We start from the raw sequence: 19,034 nt of genomic DNA on the forward strand, positions 1-19,034 counted from the left end.
TTTTTGTTAGGAACCTCATTTGAAAGTGTGAGTGAAAACATAGTATTGCCGAAGGAAAACAGTGCTTGCTAAGTCTCCTGAGTTGTACCGATGCTTTATAATTCCATAAACTTTTAAACAGAAAGCAAAAATGGGTAATGCGTGAATGATATGCAGTTTTGTGATTTTTTTGTAGACTTCACAGTGTGGTAGGTGCTTTGATTACAAAAGATACCATCACTCATCATTAAATTTCACAACCTGAATATTCTGATGTTTCACTGTAAAAACAAGTTCACGTCCTCTTCCCTATTACCCCAAAAAAAAAAGTTAGTGTTTTAATCAAGTTAGTCGAAGAAACTAACAGGTGTGGGTTTTGTGTTTTTGTTTTTTGTTTCTTTTAGCAGAATATTTTACATTCAAATCGGGGTCATAGTAGCAAGAAGAATAAGGGTCTGATGAGCGTGCATGTTGGAGTGTGTTAATTCCTTGTTAGTGATTTAGAAAAGGCACAAAGGGAACACTGATTGTGGTGGAAGGCAAGCCTTGTTCTCTATTATGGCTGTTTCATTAGGGCCTCTGCATGAGGCCTAGCAATCCATTCAATGAGAGAACAAGTCCTTTTAATTTGAGCTCAAGGATCTTGTTTAGCAGGTCAGAAATCGTGCCTTGCAATTCCTAATTAACAAGCCATTAACTAGTCTGTTGTGAGATGCTCGTAATCTTGTCTAATTAAAATGCTATCAAGTTAATTCATAAATGTGGGAAAACTTAATGGTGGAATTTGCCTTTCGTTTTGTTTATAAATTCAGTGGTGAAGAGGAGGAGCTGGCTCTTACAGAGTTTTGATTAAGGTGACATGCACTTGGTGTGAATTGTTCGTTAACACAGCAGCTTTCACCACACTTGGTCCACTTCATAGCCCTCCTCTATGGGATAAAGCCCAACAAAGACAAGGACTGCTGCCTGCATTGCTATGCATATTTTAATGTGAATTGCTGACAATTTTTTTCCTTTTTTTTTTTCTTCTTTCTTTTGTAACAACTTGCTAAGGAGCCAAACATTTTTGAAGCTCATTCTGGTCTGTTCTTACTGGCCTTTCTCCAAATTAAAGAAAAAACCCCGTGTCAATCAAACGTATATAGAAATCGCAGGGCTAAAATGAGATCCTTTTGCTGAATAAATTCTTTCTGCTTGTTTCTTTTGGGGAGGGGGTTGTTTGTTTGGTTTTTGATGGAGTGAAACCTTCACGTTCCTCACAGTGTGCTATAGAAAGGCTTTGTAAATAGGTTTTGAAAAAACCTCCCTGATTCTAAACAAATAGATTTAGAAGCTCGGTATGAATGATAAGGCTATTAGAGCTTGTTGTGTTACTGTACATGGGACACAGTTTGTTGTGACTAATTCTAAATAGGGTTTAGAGTTGCATTCAGCATCCCTTATTCAGCAAAAGCCTGAAACACCATAACCTGCACCACAGCAAGGCACAGTTACTCCTGAGCATGAGAGAGCTTTTACTTAGTAGGGCTGAAAACATAAAGGTATGCTGGGGAAAAAGGGACATTTACTTTGTAAGATCTGAAAGCCAAGATACTGTGATGTTTGAGGATTTTCAGGAGTTTTTGATTGTCTAACCCTTGTTTTATGCCAGGTTTAAATAATGAGGAGTACCAAGTGGTCATTGGAAATGATACAACCCATTACATTATTGATGACTTGGAGCCAGCCAGCAACTACACCTTCTATATTGTAGCTTATATGCCTCTGGGAGCCAGTCAGATGTCAGATCATGTGACTCAGCACACCCTTGAAGATGGTAAGACAAATTATTTTGGTGAACATTTTTATTTGTATTGAATAGAAATGTGAAATCCAGTTCTAACAGTTCTTGAGGACCTCAAATTTCCATTGATACCAGTGAGACTTCTGCATACACACTGTGCAAGCCAGCCAGCTAATGACAGGAATGAGAGTAAAATAACCTTCTGACAACGGTGTATATTACATGGAGCCTTTTTGTATCTTGAAAGACATTTCATTAAATCGTGTTAATGACTATTCTAGATCTTTAGGAACTCTCGTGATGTTGAGAATTTGACAGTAACCTAGGATTTAGTATCTATGACTGAAATGTGGATCAAAGTTCGCACCTACTGCGTTTTTTTGCAGATGCTGTAGGAAAATTTGAAATATGAATTTACTATACACAAAACCCCTCCAAATCTTTTGGTTTGTTTTTTTTTGTGTCTATGTGCTTTCTAGTAGAACTGGAATGTCATAAAAGACCCTACTTATTTCTTTGAAGGCATTTAATTAATCTGAACATCATGGCAACAACAAACTGTTTAGTGTAGTGCATTAGAACTGATTAATAAATTCTGACAGGGTTAAGCTTTGGCAGTGTGGAACACTGCCAGTTCCAGTTGTCTGCCTGTCTCTTTGTCAGGAGTTACAACCCTCATTACATGGTTGGTGGAAGAAAACATGCACCGAGTCTGTGACAGTACGGGTGGTTGTCCTGACTCAGTTTGAGCTGCTGCATCTGACCTTGAGAGGCAGTTTTCGGACCACTAAGGTGCTGATTACTGCTGGCAGCAATAAGAGAAGAAAATGTTGAGGGCCTTACAGAAAAAAGCTTGCTTAGGCTATAGGTGAGAAGTATGAGAAGTGTAAAGTTATCCCCAAACAAGAATCTGCAAGACTTGTTGGATTATTTACTCTTACAGTACTGGCACCTCAGCATAGGCCAAGGTGTCAGGTGAGAATTTTCCATCTTTTTTTCCCTGAGCTCAGAAGCTTTATCTTGCCCTTTTCAGTTCCCTTGAGAGCTCCTGAAATCAGTTTGACGAGCAGGAGTCCCACAGATATTCTGATATCTTGGCTGCCAATTCCTGCAAAATACAGGAGAGGTCAGGTCGTCCTGTACCGTCTGTCCTTCCGCCTCAGCACAGAGACCAAAATCCAGGTCCTAGAGCTTCCAGGGACTGCAGATGAGTATCTCCTTGAAGGCCTGAAGCCTGACAGTGTGTACTTGGTTCGTATCACTGCTGCAACAAGGATTGGCTGGGGAGAGGCGTCTTTGTGGACTTCGCACCGAACTCCCAAAGCTACAAGTGTGAAAGGTAACTCAACATACTTTGCACTGAGCACCAGTGGCTTCTGAGGTTGTTGATGGGTGTTTGTTTGGTTTTTTTTTTTTTTTTTTTTTTTTAATTTCAAATTAAATAGAACAGAAGAAAATGAGTCTACAAGCTAAAACATTTGATCAGCTTGCAAACATGGACTAAAGCTTCCATTTTGTTCAGTGTAAAATACATTTCTGCCAAGTGGGACATTTCACATTAGCAGTGTGTATAGGTACTTAAAGGGTCTGAGTTGGTGCATGTGAGTCTGTATTATAAGCAAAATGCACGAATGTTTTGAATATGCAAATTGACTTGATATTTGAAGTCAACTCAACTCTGATTTGAGTTGTTAAAATTGAGCTTTGGATTACATTATTATTTAATAATGTCATGCAGAAGAGCATTCAACTTTGCATGAATAGCTTGAAAAATACGTAGATTTGAATTCACATTTGCTCTGTCTCACTTTAAAACAGGAGGTAATTTTATAACTATCTTTGGAGTGTTTTTATTCTTCTTTAAAAATATCTTATAAATGTATTTATTTATTTATTAAGGTGTGGAATTAAAAGCTGTTAGTATTCTGTTTTATCCTAAATTAATTTGTTAGTTTAGGTTATAGGGAGCCAGACATTATAAGAAAGAAATAATAAGGTAAATACACACGAGTTAGAATCAAAGTCGTGAGGGAACTTTGGACTTATGGGCACCCAGATTTTTGCATGAAAAATAGTTATTTCTAAAATATAAGACTATTATGTAAATCTCTCTAAAACCAGCACCAAAGTCTCCCGAGCTGCGTTTGGAGCCCATGAACTGCACGACCATTTCAGTGCAGTGGCAGCAGGACTCTGAGGACACGGCAGCTGTGCAGGGGTACAAGCTGTATTACAAGGAAGAGGGGCAGCAGGAGAACGGGCCCATTCTGTTGGATGCCAGTGATCTTGAATACACTGTCAGTGGTTTAGGTGAGTATATAAAATATTTCTCATCTGTTTTGGGAGACAGCGACATCGGAGAGAGCTTGAATCACTAGACCTGCAGGGCAGCAACGTTGGTTTGGCCATCTATTTTCCCAGCAATAAGCTTTGCAAGCTGGAGTTGGGCTGCCGAGGGAATAATCCTCTCGCAAAATGTGCGTTGCACAATACTGAGATAACCAGATCTTGTAAATCTTGTGTGATTTGGAAAAAGGACACCCAGCTGCTTATCACAAGATACAGAGCTTGTAGTTAGTAAATACTGGTAGTAAATAACATCTCTTTTTAATATGCATTATTTTAAAATGCATTTTTAATATGCATTTTAATATGCCTTTTTGTATTTATGCCTGATTTAGGAACAGTGAAAGATGAATTCAACATACCGAAGATTTTTCTCTGGTATTTCTAGCGTATTTCTCTGTCATTTGTAGCCTTTGTCACAGCCATCCTGCACAACAAGCACTGCTTGTTTACCATGGTAGCAAGTAGCCCTTGTGCATGTTATTATTCTGTTAATAATTTTAAGGAGTACCAGTAAATATTTGCAGGACTGAGCACAAAGATTAGGGCACAGAACTTGCCGAGTCCCACTGGAGTCTTTCCATTGATCACCTGACTGTTGAGATAGTTTACTTAGGGGTATTGTGGAGAATTAATCTTGACTAAATTATCAAAATTGACCTGCAGTCTTAACTAGGTCAAATGGCCTCTTGACCATGCTCAGATATTCTCATCTGCTGAATACAGTTGAGATCCTGTTTTAGGGAAGATTTGAGGAGAGCATCCTGGTCTGTTAACTGGACAGCTGACCATCTGTGACCATTTCTATCCAGAGCATCTGGCAGTGGCTGACTGTTTAACAGAGCTGAGACAAAAGAGCATCGTTGGATTGAAAGGATGTGATGTCTGTGTGTCCTAGGACAGAAATGAATAATTTTTTCCTCTTCTTGCTATGGAATTACAAAGCAGTAATTTCAGACACACAGAAATTTATTGACTGTGATCTACATCATATGGATTTTCTCACTACACTAATCTTCCTCAGATTAAAATACTATTTTACAGAATTATGTTCAAATATATATTATCTATGTGTTTTTACTGTTTTTTCTTTCCATGTAGACAGGAGAAAATGAAAGAAAAGTGAGTTTGGCAAATTGCAACTTTCATATGATCAGTTAACACACAGTTAACTGAATTGCAAGAAGGAGGAATTCATATGCTTGAGTTAACTATTCAGTCATGGTGCACATGATGTGTTGATATTAATTCTTTATCATAATTCTCAGTATCTAAATGTGGTGACCAAAACATATAATCTGATTGCCATAATTTATATTCTTTGCACCTACATAATTCATGCTGCTGTAGGTTAGGTCCACTGGAGAGCATTTTTTTCAAGTAAATTTAGTAGTAGTAATTTTTTTCTTTTTAATGGGATGTATTGAGTTATTTGAAGTGTATATCAAATATGGGAAGTTTTCATATGTAAGTTTCTTCGCTGTTTTCTTATTTTTGTTTTTGAAGGCACTCAATGCTACAGCTACAAGAGACTCAACACAGGAAATTTGATTAGGTCATGATTTTCAACTGCTAAGATGATTAAATATGCTGAAGCTTGGAAAGTTCATACAGTGAGCAAAGTTCTCATGGTGATAGTGCCTGTCTGGCTGCTGTGTTTGCCCATTGCCAAGCTGCCTGTTTGAAATTCTTGTGCATGCTAAATTATTTCTTAGAAAACAGTACACAGCCAACCTTCTTCTGCCTCTGGCAGCTGCACATGTAGAGAATGTAACAGGTAGAATTGTCTGCAACATATAAACCCATGAAGACTGTAGCAATATCCACACATTTAAAAGGGATTGATTTGCACTTTTTAAATTTTATGTGAATAATCTAAGTAATTTGGACTAGGACATTTATGCATGCATGTAAAAATTATTAGTTATTAGGAAGTGGTCCTACCTGGTAGAATTTGAGATAAAACAAGGCAAGCCATGCACTGGGTTTTGTACCTATGGTAAACTGATCCTTCATGAACTGGGCAGAGACTTCAAGGACTAATGTTCTGTCATCCATTTGCCTCTCCTGAGGACACTAAACTACTGATTTATTGACAGCCTCTTTAAAATAAATGTCTTCATTATGAGCTACAGGATTTAGTAGAATACTGCAAGTATGAAACTTGAAGGGGAAAGGTGTCTTTTAAGATTTCTGGTTTCATATGTGTTGGATAACATGGTCAAAAGGAAAGATTATTCCTAATTTGGAAGAATGCAGTAATAGTCCTGGGTGGTTCCCAGTGGCTAAGATGGAGCAGTTGCTCATGCATTATCTGTTGCCAGTGAATTTATGTGACTTCCAAACGCTCCCTCTTTATCTCTTAGTTTGTCATGACCTAAGGCTACTCTACTGTACCCTGTTCTTTTGCATAGTTAATAAACTGCAAATAGACTTCTAGTGACACTTGGAGCATGTCAATACATCAGTCCATGGAACTTTTGCAGACATTGGTACAAATACCAGTTGGGCAAAATCTGTGTGTTTAAATAAGACAGTTCACTTTGTGGCATTTGAAGTGCATCACAAAGTGAGAATTCATAATATTGTCTAATCAAAGAGAATATTAGCATTGTTATGATAAGCACTGTTGATTGCCTTGATTGTTGATAGCATTGATATAAGTACTGTAAGTGATTGCAAATGACTACAGGACTCTTGATGGAAGGATAATTATGACAGGTAAAGCAGAATCATCAGTGCTAGTGTGAAATAGATTACAGTGATTGAACATGAAATGTAGCAATATGAATGTTATGCTGCATATTTTAGTCTCTTGTTGGTTCCTACCTTGTTTTCTGAGAACTGACCTCTCTTACTCCGTTGTAGGTCTACCCTGTTGCCTCTGTGTATTTTTAAAGGGGATTATTTAGTATGATAGTCACCACGTAAATAGAATTAAATGATCTGATCAGAGTCAGGGCTGCCATTCTCAAAATAAATATCCACAGTTTCACATAGACATTTGTTTGTGTTAAAGGTCTTGGCATTTATTTTTCAATAGCAGGCCATTTCCTAGTCCAGTGTAAAATTCCATTATTACTTGAATTTGCCACAGGAGCAGACCCTTGGGTGCATACCATGCATTTTTGCCTCTATTTTTAATTCCCCCTTTGCTTCCTCCTAGCCTAGAAATTTTTTCCTTACAGAAAGTCTTTCACTGTGAAATTTGATGAGTCTGCTGGTACAGGTTCTGTTCCTGTAATGGTTCAGGATACATGTGTTCAGAAGTTGAAGTGAGTTTTCCTGGTGGAAGAGTTTGGTGTGGAATTGGCAAAATTTGAAAGTTAAAATGAAGAGAGTGTCCAGAGAAGCTCATCACCCCCTTTAAATGTGTTCAAATTATTTTTTTCAAAGAGTATTTTATGTGCAGTCTCATCTGTGGCTCCATGGTGCTCACTACTGTGCTAAGTGGACTGTTTGCCTGTCAGGGCTCACTGTATTTGCAGCTGTATGACTGGTAGGAAGTTGGAGCCTGTACAAGAAGGGCAGTGACTCACAAGAACCCATTTGAAGCTTATCTGGGAGGATAACATCAAATTCAACTTCTTGGTTATCAAACTGAAGCAAGTGTGATCAATTCTGATGCTGTAACACAAGAACGCTGTTCTTCAAGCTGCCTGGAAGTTCCCCTTTCTGAACTTCACTTTTCAGTTCTTATCATGCTGGCAATTAATTAAATGAATGCCAGTGGTGATGGGGGATTGCAACATGTTCCTACCTTCTGTGCTTGGAGGGAGGGAGGGAAGCAAGAATTCCTTCTACCTACCATTCCTTCTCCCACAGTTGCTGTCTGGAGGGTGTCCCACCTTCAGGGATGGAGTGACAGTGAGGATTTCAGAAAGTTGCTCTCTGATGGCAAGGCAAACGGGTCTCTCTAAATGCACAGGAAGCCCTGAGGGCAGCGGGCAGTGGCAGAGATGTGTACACACTGGAGGTGCTCTTTTGTCTCTGCTGTGATGATATCGCAGCACATCACCATTTTCACACAGACACCTCAGGGGATGGAAAAACTGGTCTGTTGGCTTTGGTGAAAATGCCTTGAGCACGGGGAGCACACAAATCTCCTCCTTTCCCTGGAGAAAGCCCCTCCCCAGGAGAGCCTGTGTGTGGAGTGGAGTGTCCTGTGCTGGGAGCTGCAGCCCCCAGGAGTGCTGCTGGCTCCCCAGAGCTTGGGGCTGCAGGGGAATGGGAGAAGCTACCAAGTGATTGGAGTGTATCTGCTTAAAATAAATAATTAAATGAATAAATTCCTTGGTGATTCCTGAGAGGCTTGGAGGCACCACAGTCTTTCTCTCTGGGAAAGCTTCTTCTCTGCTGATGGGGTCATCTAAGCTGTTTAACATGAGCTGCATCATAACCCTGTGCTGCTTCTCCTGGTACTGCAGTTTTACATTACCCTGTTCCCAGTCCAGTGCTTTTGTAAAAATAATTAGATTCTGTCAGACTCATTTGTGTCATTTACTCCAAAAAGTTTGGCCTTACTCAGGAGAAACTTCTCTGCCTGAAAGCTCTTCTGTGTCCTACCTCTTTCCAGTTGCAGAGAGGAGAAATAGAGCGAAGTGCATTTCTCTGCCTTCCTTGACTTGGACAAAATTTCCAAGTGAAGAATTTGTCAAGATCTAAATGACACAAAGGCACATTTTGTGACCCTGCACGACGTTCCCCTTTGGAAAGGGGGCTTCTGCTGAAGAATTAGCCAACTACCTACAACACTTGGGGTTCCCCCAGAGACTTGGCCTTCAGTTGTTTCATTTCCCCTGGATCTATTTATATCACGTTACAACCATGACTGTAGCTAAGCTTTACTCTGGGGCAGCAAAGATGACAAGGTCATTCTGCAGTCTATAGAAATTAAATAAGGGTGTGTAAGAAGAGTCAATGCAAAGAATTCCTCCAATTAAACTGCCTGATGTGTGTCACCCAAGCGCCTCTGGTAATGATTCTGTAAAAGTGCTTATCAGTTTTCATAAAGCAGTTGATATGATGGTCAGATAGGACATAGTGGTTTCATTTGTATCATATTGCAAGTGAATGTACTGGAAAAATGTAAGTTTTAAAAACTTAATGTCATCTTGGACAGCTCTGCTGATATCTTTCTTATTAAGAACTTCAAATGCTGTACTACTGAGTAGAGAAGGAACATTGTAAGAACATTTAATGTGTTGATGTAGTTATTTCTGATAGTTAGGACTATAATTTCAGTTTTATTTTGTGTTTTGTTGGTGTCAAAATGTAGTCTCACATATTTGAATCTGAGAATTCTGGGATACTTGGAATTGGAGGGGGGGAGTTGAAACTGCTTTTTGGTTATAAGTTACTATTGAAATTTAGCTTGTGATTCCCATACAAATTCAAGGAGCAAGGCATTCCTACAGTTTCATGAAATGATGTGAAAGAAACACAGGTCTTTCTTGAGGAACATTCCTTTTTTTTTTAAATTATTTGATTGTTAGCTGTTTTCAAATGTTTTTGCTTTTTTTGCTTGAGGTATTTTATATCAGATCAGACATTCAGGGTTAATGGAATGCTCTGCTGGAGACAGCTCCGTTAAAAAAAAAAATTAGAAATTACTTTAGTTCTTAATAAAGATCAACTAAAAGCTCAGCTTTGTTGCTTAGAAAACCAGATGATAGCACTGTCTGCTGTATATACTGTAGTCATTATATTTACATTGCTACATAGTGGAAAGTGTCTAATAGCTCAGTAGGTGACCAGGACAAATATTATCATTTATTTCCACTGTTTACAGCTGGGTCAGTCTAGTGTTTACTCACGCTGATTACATCCTTAAACTAAACCTCTTATCTGTCAATTCTCCTGATTGTGTATAACAGGTTTGCTACTACTACTTATCAGCTAAAACATAAGGGATTTGCCGATAGAGGGGAGGAGGAATCGCTTGTACTGCACAGTAATAAAACCAAAAGCCCTAGAAGTAAACTGACGGTGTTTAAAATCAGCCTCTTCCTCCCCTAACTGTGACCTCTTTCTCTTTTGCAGACATGACAGATTATGTATATTTGTAGTGAACAAACCCGAGCCCTTGCCTAGTCCTGCTGTGATAGTGGGGTTCTGCTGCACGTCGATAAACAAGAGACACGCATTCCTTGCTTCATAATCATGAAAGGCAGACCTGTCACCACTCTAAATGAGTCTGTCTTCCAAATGCAGATGTGGCATATCTGCATATCATTTTTTTTTCTTCCAGGTTTTGAAAGGTAGATCACAGATTAAAAGAGAGAGTGGAAGGGACTTTATTACTCTTTAAGTTTTTTAACTGGCAAAATATCAAAGCAAATGCTACTTTGATAGGATTTAACTTCTTTCATGAAATTAACCATGTTGCATTTTACAGGTTGTAAGCGTAAATAGAGATCAAACTGCATTTTCTGTTTTGTTGTGATTTACATACTGTAAATGCACTGTGTTTTGTTTCCAGTGTATATGTCAGTGCTAGTCATCCCTCTAAATCTGTTTGTAGCAGAGAACTCCTTTTAGGTTGAGATTTACTGTTCTTGCTTGTGGAAGAACTAGGCTGAGTGGCAGAGGCAGGGAAGGCATCAAACCTCTGTTTTGTGTAGTGTTGCTGGTCGTGTACTTGTTGGTCCATGTGCAGCTGGGGTGCACTGGGAATGTCAGGAGGTTTCACAGCACAAATCTGCTGACATGAGGTGACCAGACATAGATTCACAGACTCCACTTGGTTCATGCCTCCCTTATGGAAGAAAAATACTACACTGCTCTGTTTAGGTGAAAAATTGATTCACTCAGGTTGTAAATTGAATTTTTACTGAGCAAAACTGAAGCTGGGGCTGAACTTTGTGGCCCTTTGTTGGAGCTTATTGGCATGGCATCCATTACAACAACTGTGTCTTGGGCTCAGCTTTAGTTAAGCACTCTTGCACACGACTGAGTGGGAATCCTAGATAAATATCAGCTTGTTCTGAGCAGATTTGCTGGGGAGCAGCCAGTTAACTCTCAGCAGCTAATGCTGCATAGTTTTTATGCAGTTCAAGTGCCACATCTGTAAAAAGCTGCAGTGCCTTCCTTCCTGTGTAGTTCTGCCATTATTTGTCTTGCATCGTGCAATATTGCAGATGTGTATCATAATTACATATTTTCACCTGAATTTTTGTTCTTAAAGAAAGGTTACCTTGTCGTGTATGTTTTCTGATGGCATTTAAGTTTCACATCACAGTTACTTCTGCCTGTATTTTTGTTTTTGAAAGTAAACGTTACTTTCATACAGTGCATTTGTAATGGAAAGCTTTAATTAATGTTTAATGTATTTGTCATTTTTAAGTGATGCCATCAAGCCTCTCGATGGGTTACCAATTTAGCCACTAATCAATTTCAGTAGGTGCTGGAATACTGACATCTGTAACATCTGCATTAGCTGCAGAACTGGTTTTGGTGAAGATTAAAATGTTTTATGAGACAGACACCAAGAGGAATCTCTAGGCTTTCTTTGAATTAACTGCAGTCATGGAATGGCTCTAAAACTTGTGGAAAATTATTAATTTGTCAACATGATAAGCACTTAATCTTGGGTCAGAAAGGTGCATTCTTGCTCTCTTAGACAGCTAAGATCTTTCAGAAACAGGTAGATTGTGTGTCGGAAGGATTTCCTAATAGATTTTTGTGTAACCTTGAACATGCCCACTGAACTGTTCCAGTTTGGAGCCATTTATCTGGGAAAATAGTCCTGACATCCTCATCCAAACATGCCTTGACTTTTGCAGTAATTCATTTTAACTTCCCAAGCTAGTGGCCCTTTAAAGGGGAAGGACACAATGAGGGAGTAGATGCTCAAGTACAGAATAAAGATTGAATGTACTGTATTTCAAAAACCCAAAACAGAGTGCTAAGACCAGTTAAGCCCGACTCTCTAAAGAGATAGTGTGAGCTGTCAGGATGAGGGAAGTGTCATTGTTTCATGGGACAATGCCTTGTGGCAATGTTAACAGTACTGATGTAAAGTTAGGGGCTTTGCTAAGGCAACAGGAGAGATGATCTTCCATTGGCCCCCTCCAGTAGTGTGGAGGGTTGTTGCTTATTTTTGAGAGAATTTCTGTCTCTTTGTCAGCTCTCCCCATAGCTGGGTTGGATGCATTTCTCTCTCGGGACATCAGACTAATTGTGTCACAACTTGAAGAACAGGAATCAGGGGTGCTGCAAAGCCTTCCGAGTAGGAGGGGGAGATTTTTTGCACTCTGGCAAGATTAACTTGCCAGCCTATAGTAAAGCAAAATATGTTGTGTCTTCAGACTGTTTGAAGGTAAACTTTTCGGTGGTGGGAAAGCGATTAGAATCTTGCAGGAAATCTCTCTGCTGCTCTGTGTTCTCAGGGTAGAAATTCCACCATCTAGAGCTAAACCTGTGTGGGAATTCAGTTGGGAAATTGTGTCATGTTGATTGAGTAACAGTTAGGATGTATGCAAATAGTGTTCCATTGTTCTTTGCTGGAGCTGAAGGTTAAAATTTGCTTCATGAAAAGGACATATTGATCACTCCTTACAAGCAGAAAGTAGTAAATTACTTTAATAAAAAAACTCAGAGTTGCTTTTGAAATGTTTCTAAGTATTACAATGAATATGTAATAGTATACATTTTGATAGCTATAAAGTAAAAGTGACCAATAAATAAAGACTAATTTCTTGAAACTGGAAATTGTTAAATGTGTACCCCTGTTTAAAACTAAAAACGAGCAAGCAGATAACAATAGCAGGAATGACCAGATAACTACTAAAGTTTCTTAAGCAAAACAACAAAATAAAGCAAACCAGACAAAAACCCCCAGAAAACTGAACTACTAAGTACATTCCTGCTATACAACCTTTTGTAGATTTAAACAGAACTTTAGATATGGTGGTTGATTTTTTTTTCCTTCCTGAAATGAGAGGATTTGTCTCTGGGAGACAGCATTATTTAATTTGCTATTTATTGGACTTCATTAGTAAAATACTTAAGTCCTGGATTGCAAAGAAACTGCTCCTTGGAGAAAGCTTAGAGAAAACTCCTGTTATAGGAAATTAAATCAACATTGTCCATTAATCATACTGCATGTCAACCCCCAGACCTCTCTTGATTGTTCTTGGTGAATGTGAGGAACCATTAGATGTGTGAGGTCCTTAAAGGTCTGAGTAAGTCAAAGGGGAAGAGTTTAAAAAAATGCCACCATTAACACATGAAAGAGACTTCAGAGTGGACAGAAGAAAACATTTGCTGTACAGGGCTAGTTACATTTCTTATCCCCCCCCCTTTTTCTTTTTATTTATTATTTTCTTCCGTTGTTAAACAACAATCCAGATGTTGTGATCAAAATGTTAATTTAATTTATCCTGTGGTTTCTTTCATTAACTGTTTTTGGGTCATGTTACCAGCTGTAGTTGTATGGGAAAGGTAAAATGATGGGGATCTTTGCAGTTTCTGTGTTAGTAATAAGTAAATGCACTTCTAAAGCTAAGCTAACACGTTTTCTGGTAGGTTTTCTGCCTTCAACAACACCTTGGTTGTATATTTGCCATGAAGGCATTATTGCTAACAGAAGCATTTTTCAATTTTGGGAAAAGATGCACTTGTGATAAAGCCCGTGTTTGTTTTCTTCAGGCTGCCTGGAGTCACAGTTCTGTGGCAAATGAAGGGGGGATGCAGGAAGTGGGGAAAGAAACAATCTGGTGTTGGAAGAAGCTGCTCTTGCTGTAAAACTTCTCTTCCAAATGTGACTTCTTCTTTTTCCATCTGGGAAAAAGGCTTACTAGAAAAAATATTTGCATGAAAAGTGTATTTCAACATTTATGCTCACTTTCACAGCGTTTTTACCATTATCATAGCTGAATATTGTACCCCTTCTCAAGATGGTTATCATTACAAAACTAAACTATTTGCTATTGCACGTTCTTGTAGAAGATGGGACAGAGAAATACATTCTTGATCCTGTTTGGTACATCAGTTAAAGACTTGGGTTTTCTGCCTCTCATGGCATCCATTTGTGTGTGCTGTGGCTCTTTGTCCAACTGATGCATTTGTATACTCAGAGAGAGGAGGAAACATAAAGTATTGTGTGCAAATACCTGTTGAAAATGTGGTCTGTGTACCAGCCCCCAGGGATTTTTTTTTTAAGGCAATTGAAGGGGAGATATTTTGAAGTCGTTGTAGGTAGGATGATGTATGTGGGGGAAGAGAGGCAGATGGGTAGGTGTTGCACTGCTGTGCCTTGTGTCCATTTATCCATCATTTACTCACTTTCTCTTTTGTATATTTTAGGAGCAGGAAGGGGTGTGCTCACAGCCTATTGCTTAGCTCTGTGTCTGTATTTGCATGTGTATATAGACACTGCTGGGAGAAAAATAGGACATCTTCTTGATCCTCCTTGTCTTGGCATAGTCCAGCATTTCTCCATCACAATCATACCTCTAACTATGTTAGTCTTTTGTAATAATTTTTATTTTCATGATAATTGCTAGTGTTAGACTAACTTAGCCTTTTTTCTTTCTTCATGTCTTGGCTTCCTTCTTTCTGCTTCTCACACCTGCCTTCATCTGCTTTGTCTTTAGTTTCTCATCACCCCTTGTTGCCTTGGTGACGATCACTTGCCTTAGAAGACCTGTATCTGTAGCACTCCCTGCCTGTTATTTGTGCTGGAAAACTTTTCCCAGAGGTGGCTTTGGATGTATGAAGTCATTGTATGTTATCCAGGCAGAGTAGATGCACACATGGGCTGTGATTGAGTGTCACTGTCATATGGGCAGTGATAGTCATCCCTCTCCTTCAGAAATGACAGCCAGATCATGCTTCCAGTCAACCCAATAAAATACCTGAAGAAAAGCACCAAAGTGCAGTCAGGTTGTAGGACAGAAAAGTGAATTGCTTGGCACGATTCAGAGTGCAGGCACAAGTCCAGGGTACTCCAGTTGACACAGCGGTGTTTACACCTCCCTCTTTTCCTTGAGCCTCCCTGTTGGAAGATCTGCCTCTGAAGGGTTATCCCTCATGTTGGAGCCAGGAGGAGTCTCCCAGTGAGACCTCCAAGCCTGTGTTGTCTCTTGTGCCCTTGTGCAGGGCAGCTGAAACACTGCCTGGAGCACGTGGCAAAAATCCACTTTAGGCAGTTACTTGTATTTCCACTTTTCTGCTAATAACACACATGTGTTCATCTGTCTGTGCTAAGAACACGTGCTGTGTTCTTCCAGCACTTTGTAAGCATTCCTGGGGGTTTCACAGGTGAAGAGTGTTCGCTGTCCTGTCTTACAAACTGGGTACCTGAAACACAGGGAAGAGAAGGGCCATTTTCATGGAGCTGCTCAGGTACTGATGGTTAAACCCGAGTGTGATATATCTCTGAAATCAGTGACAAAACTGAGCTGTAAATGTCCAGTTTTTCAGCTTTGTGTTCAGTCTATTAGATAACAGCTCCCCCTTGAGGGAAATGTCATTTATTAATAAATTCATAACACAACTTTTTGATCATTGGAGTTTTTGTGAGGGTGGGTTTGAGGTTCACAGTTTGACCAGGCTGTGTAAACTGAAACAAATTCCTGGTGTTATGTCCCAACCAGCTGGCCAGGGGCTCACTCTGTTGCCTTGGGATGTTGCTCAGCACTCAGAATTCATCGAAGTTAACTCTGAGCACAATGAAGTAGCAAAAGCTGGCACTTCTGGAAGAAAACACCCCACAATCCTTGTGTGCCTGTCCCTGCTAATTTGTGCTGCTCCTCTGTGCTTGCACGCTGCTGACAGTTGTGTGGGAGCGCAGGGACACGGTGGGAAGCTGGAACAAGGCTGTGGCTGGGGCTGAGGGAGGCAGGCTGGCTTCTGTCAGCAGCAGCGTTGGCTAATGCTGCTTTACAATGCTCATCGAACTGCAGGCTCAACTCAGCATTTGGAAAGCTGAATTAATGACAGGGAACCCTTTTAATTGTACAAAGGAAGATAGCTAGCTAAGAGTTAAGTAGCAGTGTGTTTATTTTACTTAAGCAATCCATCAGACTGGTTTCCATTTTCTAAGTGTTGTATAAACTTCATATACAGAGGAATTACATCAAGATAATTTTGTTCTCCTTTTTTCAATCAAGATAGTGACATAGCTTGGATTTATCTTGAATGCATTAGGAAAGTTAACAAAAATAACCTTGATTATGAGTAGTCTCCTAGTCTCTTACTCTCTACCTTTCAGTTTGTTAACACAATGTTTGACATGGATTCAATTCTTGTTCTTCACAAAACTATTCAAAAATACAGTAGGTAAGGCAAAAGACTGAAATTACAACTTGTCTGTGGTCAAACATTTGGACAACAGTAGCATTGCTTACTATGAGAAGTGATTTTGTTTATTAAAAAAAAAGTTAAAGAAAAACATGTTAAAGGAAAAATTTACACCAAATTCACATGTATATAATTGTGGAAAATACTTTATGCATGTAAAAAAACATTCTTGAAGAAAGAGATCGATCAGTAAAATTCTCTTTCAGTTTCTGCAAAATGTGTTTTCTTTCTTTCCTCGTTATTATTGTTATTCTGGGCATCCTTTAAAGTACCATAGTTTTTACCTGTAGTAAATAATATCTACACTAAAAACATGTAATGTTGTAATCCATTTCCGAGAGGGGGAAAGATACACTTTTGTCTTTATAAAACACCACAAAGTATAAAATAAATAGTAGGTGCTGTGTTGTCAGCCAGAAGAGCAAAAGATTTTCAGAAGTTTCAGGAAGCCTGAAATCCTTCAGGCTACTCTTGTTTGGATGCTTCTTTGTGTGGACATTAAACTACATCCCTGTGGAAGGGTACTCAGGCCACAGTTCAGAGAATTACTCTGTAAAGAATTTGAGCTCCTGACAGCATTAGGTCCAAATTCAGATTGCACATGTTGTCTCCTTTTACACCACCTGCAAGATTTGTCTATGGTGCTTTCAAGAATACTGTTTCAGAAATTTGGTCTTAATTAAATAGTCTTCAAATAAACCATTAACATCTATTTAACTAAAAACAACAACAACTTTAATTTGCACAGCTGCTGCCACTAATATGGACTGAGTAATCCTCCTGATAAATTATCTCAGAAGAGCAAAGTCTTGGCATGGAAAGAGATGAACGTAAGATGGTTCTGGGAGGAATCAGTGTGGAGATGAAAAGTTATTATGATTTTTTTTTTATGGAGAAGCAGATTCTCCTGGCCTTCTAGTTGGGTATTTTCACTAAACTTAAGCATACTGAAAGCATTCAAGAAGGAGTATAAGTATGTAGTGTATCAGGCTTCATTGCCTGGTCACTTTTAATAAACTTTCCTGTGCAAATTCATACCACAAAAATCATTATGAATTGCTCGTGACAGTGTGCCATTCAATGTAACAGTGGTGAATATCAGAGCCAAGGATCTTATAGGGTCCTGGATACTTTTATTATCATTACAGATGGAAATGTTCTCCAGGGCATTTAGAAGAACAGTTTTAGAAGTTTGGAATATGCTGTATGAAAATGTAAAGACTAAAAATAACACTGCTGTGCCAAATCATTAGAAAGGTGGTTCAATGTAATCTAAATGTAATTAAAATGAATACCCTTGCTAAATGTCAAAGATATGCAACTAGTCAGAGAGAGACTGGAGGGAATGAGGCTTATAAGAAGATAGTGAGGGAAAAGTAATAGACATGCTCATGTCTGGAGAGGGACACTGCAGTGCCTTTCATGGCTGAGGGAACAGGGACCTGTGTCCTTATGCCATCACACGTCAGGTGAAATTACCTACTGAGCTAAGGCATTTGAGGGGAACTGTTTACAAGTACTATTAACTGTCTTCCCTGCTTCCTGATTTATTAATGTATGTATTTGGAAAATATTTAGCATTATATGATAGATTTTCAATTAGTACTTTACATTAAAAGTAATGTACAAAGCTTAATGCCAGTTTGGTGGGTTTTTAAAGTTTTTTTTGATTTTTGTGTTTTGTTTTGTTTTGTTTTGTTTTGTTTTTTAATGCACCTGAATTTAACTTCAGGAAATGAAGTGTGAGAGTTGTCATATTGGAAGCAGTACATGTATCAGACTAGCTGGCAGCCTATGACAAATGGGTCAGGTTAGCATTTTCACTATAAAATTTGTCAGCTGTGTGGATTAACTTGCCCCTCTACCCAGTGCTCCACAAATGAGTGCCAAAATTTTGAGCTTCATTAAGTGGTTGCTTTATTTACGTCATCAAGGAGCCTGTAGAACAATATTTCTGCACTCACACAGCTGTGTGTGGACACAGGGTATGGATAGGTGTCTGTCCATCTGGTCATGCAGCTCCCTACCTGTGTCCAACAAATACCAGGGAACGCTGTGGGAGTGGGAGCAGACGTGGCCCTTGACACCTGCAATAACAGAACATCCCAGTGAAGTTTGGGCCCTAATTACAGCTGCAGCTGGATATAGTCCATGCAGCCAATATTTGCCTTAAGAAAAATATAGTGGTGGTTTCCACTTGCATGTATTTTGTTTGTTTTCCTGTCATGACTGACTTGTTTTATATCTAGTAAGTTGAGTGCGTTTTAGTTCAGTTCCTTGTTGCCCTCTCAAGGAGGAAAGAGCCAGACTGGTTGTTAATTGCCCTGCCTGAAACTTTTGCATCTTGCAGTCATGCTTGGAACAGCACAACTCCTAAAGCTTGAGATCTGAGTCACCAGACCACAGATGTTTTTGCAATGAAACTGTGCACCTCCTACAAAGTCACTGTGGTGCAAGTAATGATAGATAGTGTTTTCATTTTGCTGCACAAAAGGGTCAAAATGGCATGGGGAGTCCATGACAGACCAGCAGAAAATGTTGGTTCTGAAAGAAAATTTATATCATAGCTCGAGGGGAAAGTTTGGGCGCTGTGAACAGATTGCCTTTGTCATTGTGTACA

General features: G+C 39.1%; 1 protein-coding gene across 1 annotated transcript in view; it reads left to right on the top strand.

The window, feature by feature from the left end:
* The window catches only part of PRTG (protogenin), a 77,533-nt gene that overhangs the window by 37,342 nt on the left and 21,157 nt on the right, over nucleotides 1-19,034 (top strand). The window contains 3 exon segments of the mRNA XM_050309379.1: nucleotides 1,631-1,795; nucleotides 2,796-3,101; nucleotides 3,884-4,072. Coding sequence (XP_050165336.1) covers nucleotides 1,631-1,795; nucleotides 2,796-3,101; nucleotides 3,884-4,072 — 660 coding nt within the window.

This window comes from Myiozetetes cayanensis, unplaced genomic scaffold (assembly GCF_022539395.1).
Source record: "Myiozetetes cayanensis isolate MyiCay16 unplaced genomic scaffold, myiCay2020 scf14, whole genome shotgun sequence".
NCBI classification, from domain to species: domain Eukaryota; kingdom Metazoa; phylum Chordata; class Aves; order Passeriformes; family Tyrannidae; genus Myiozetetes; species Myiozetetes cayanensis.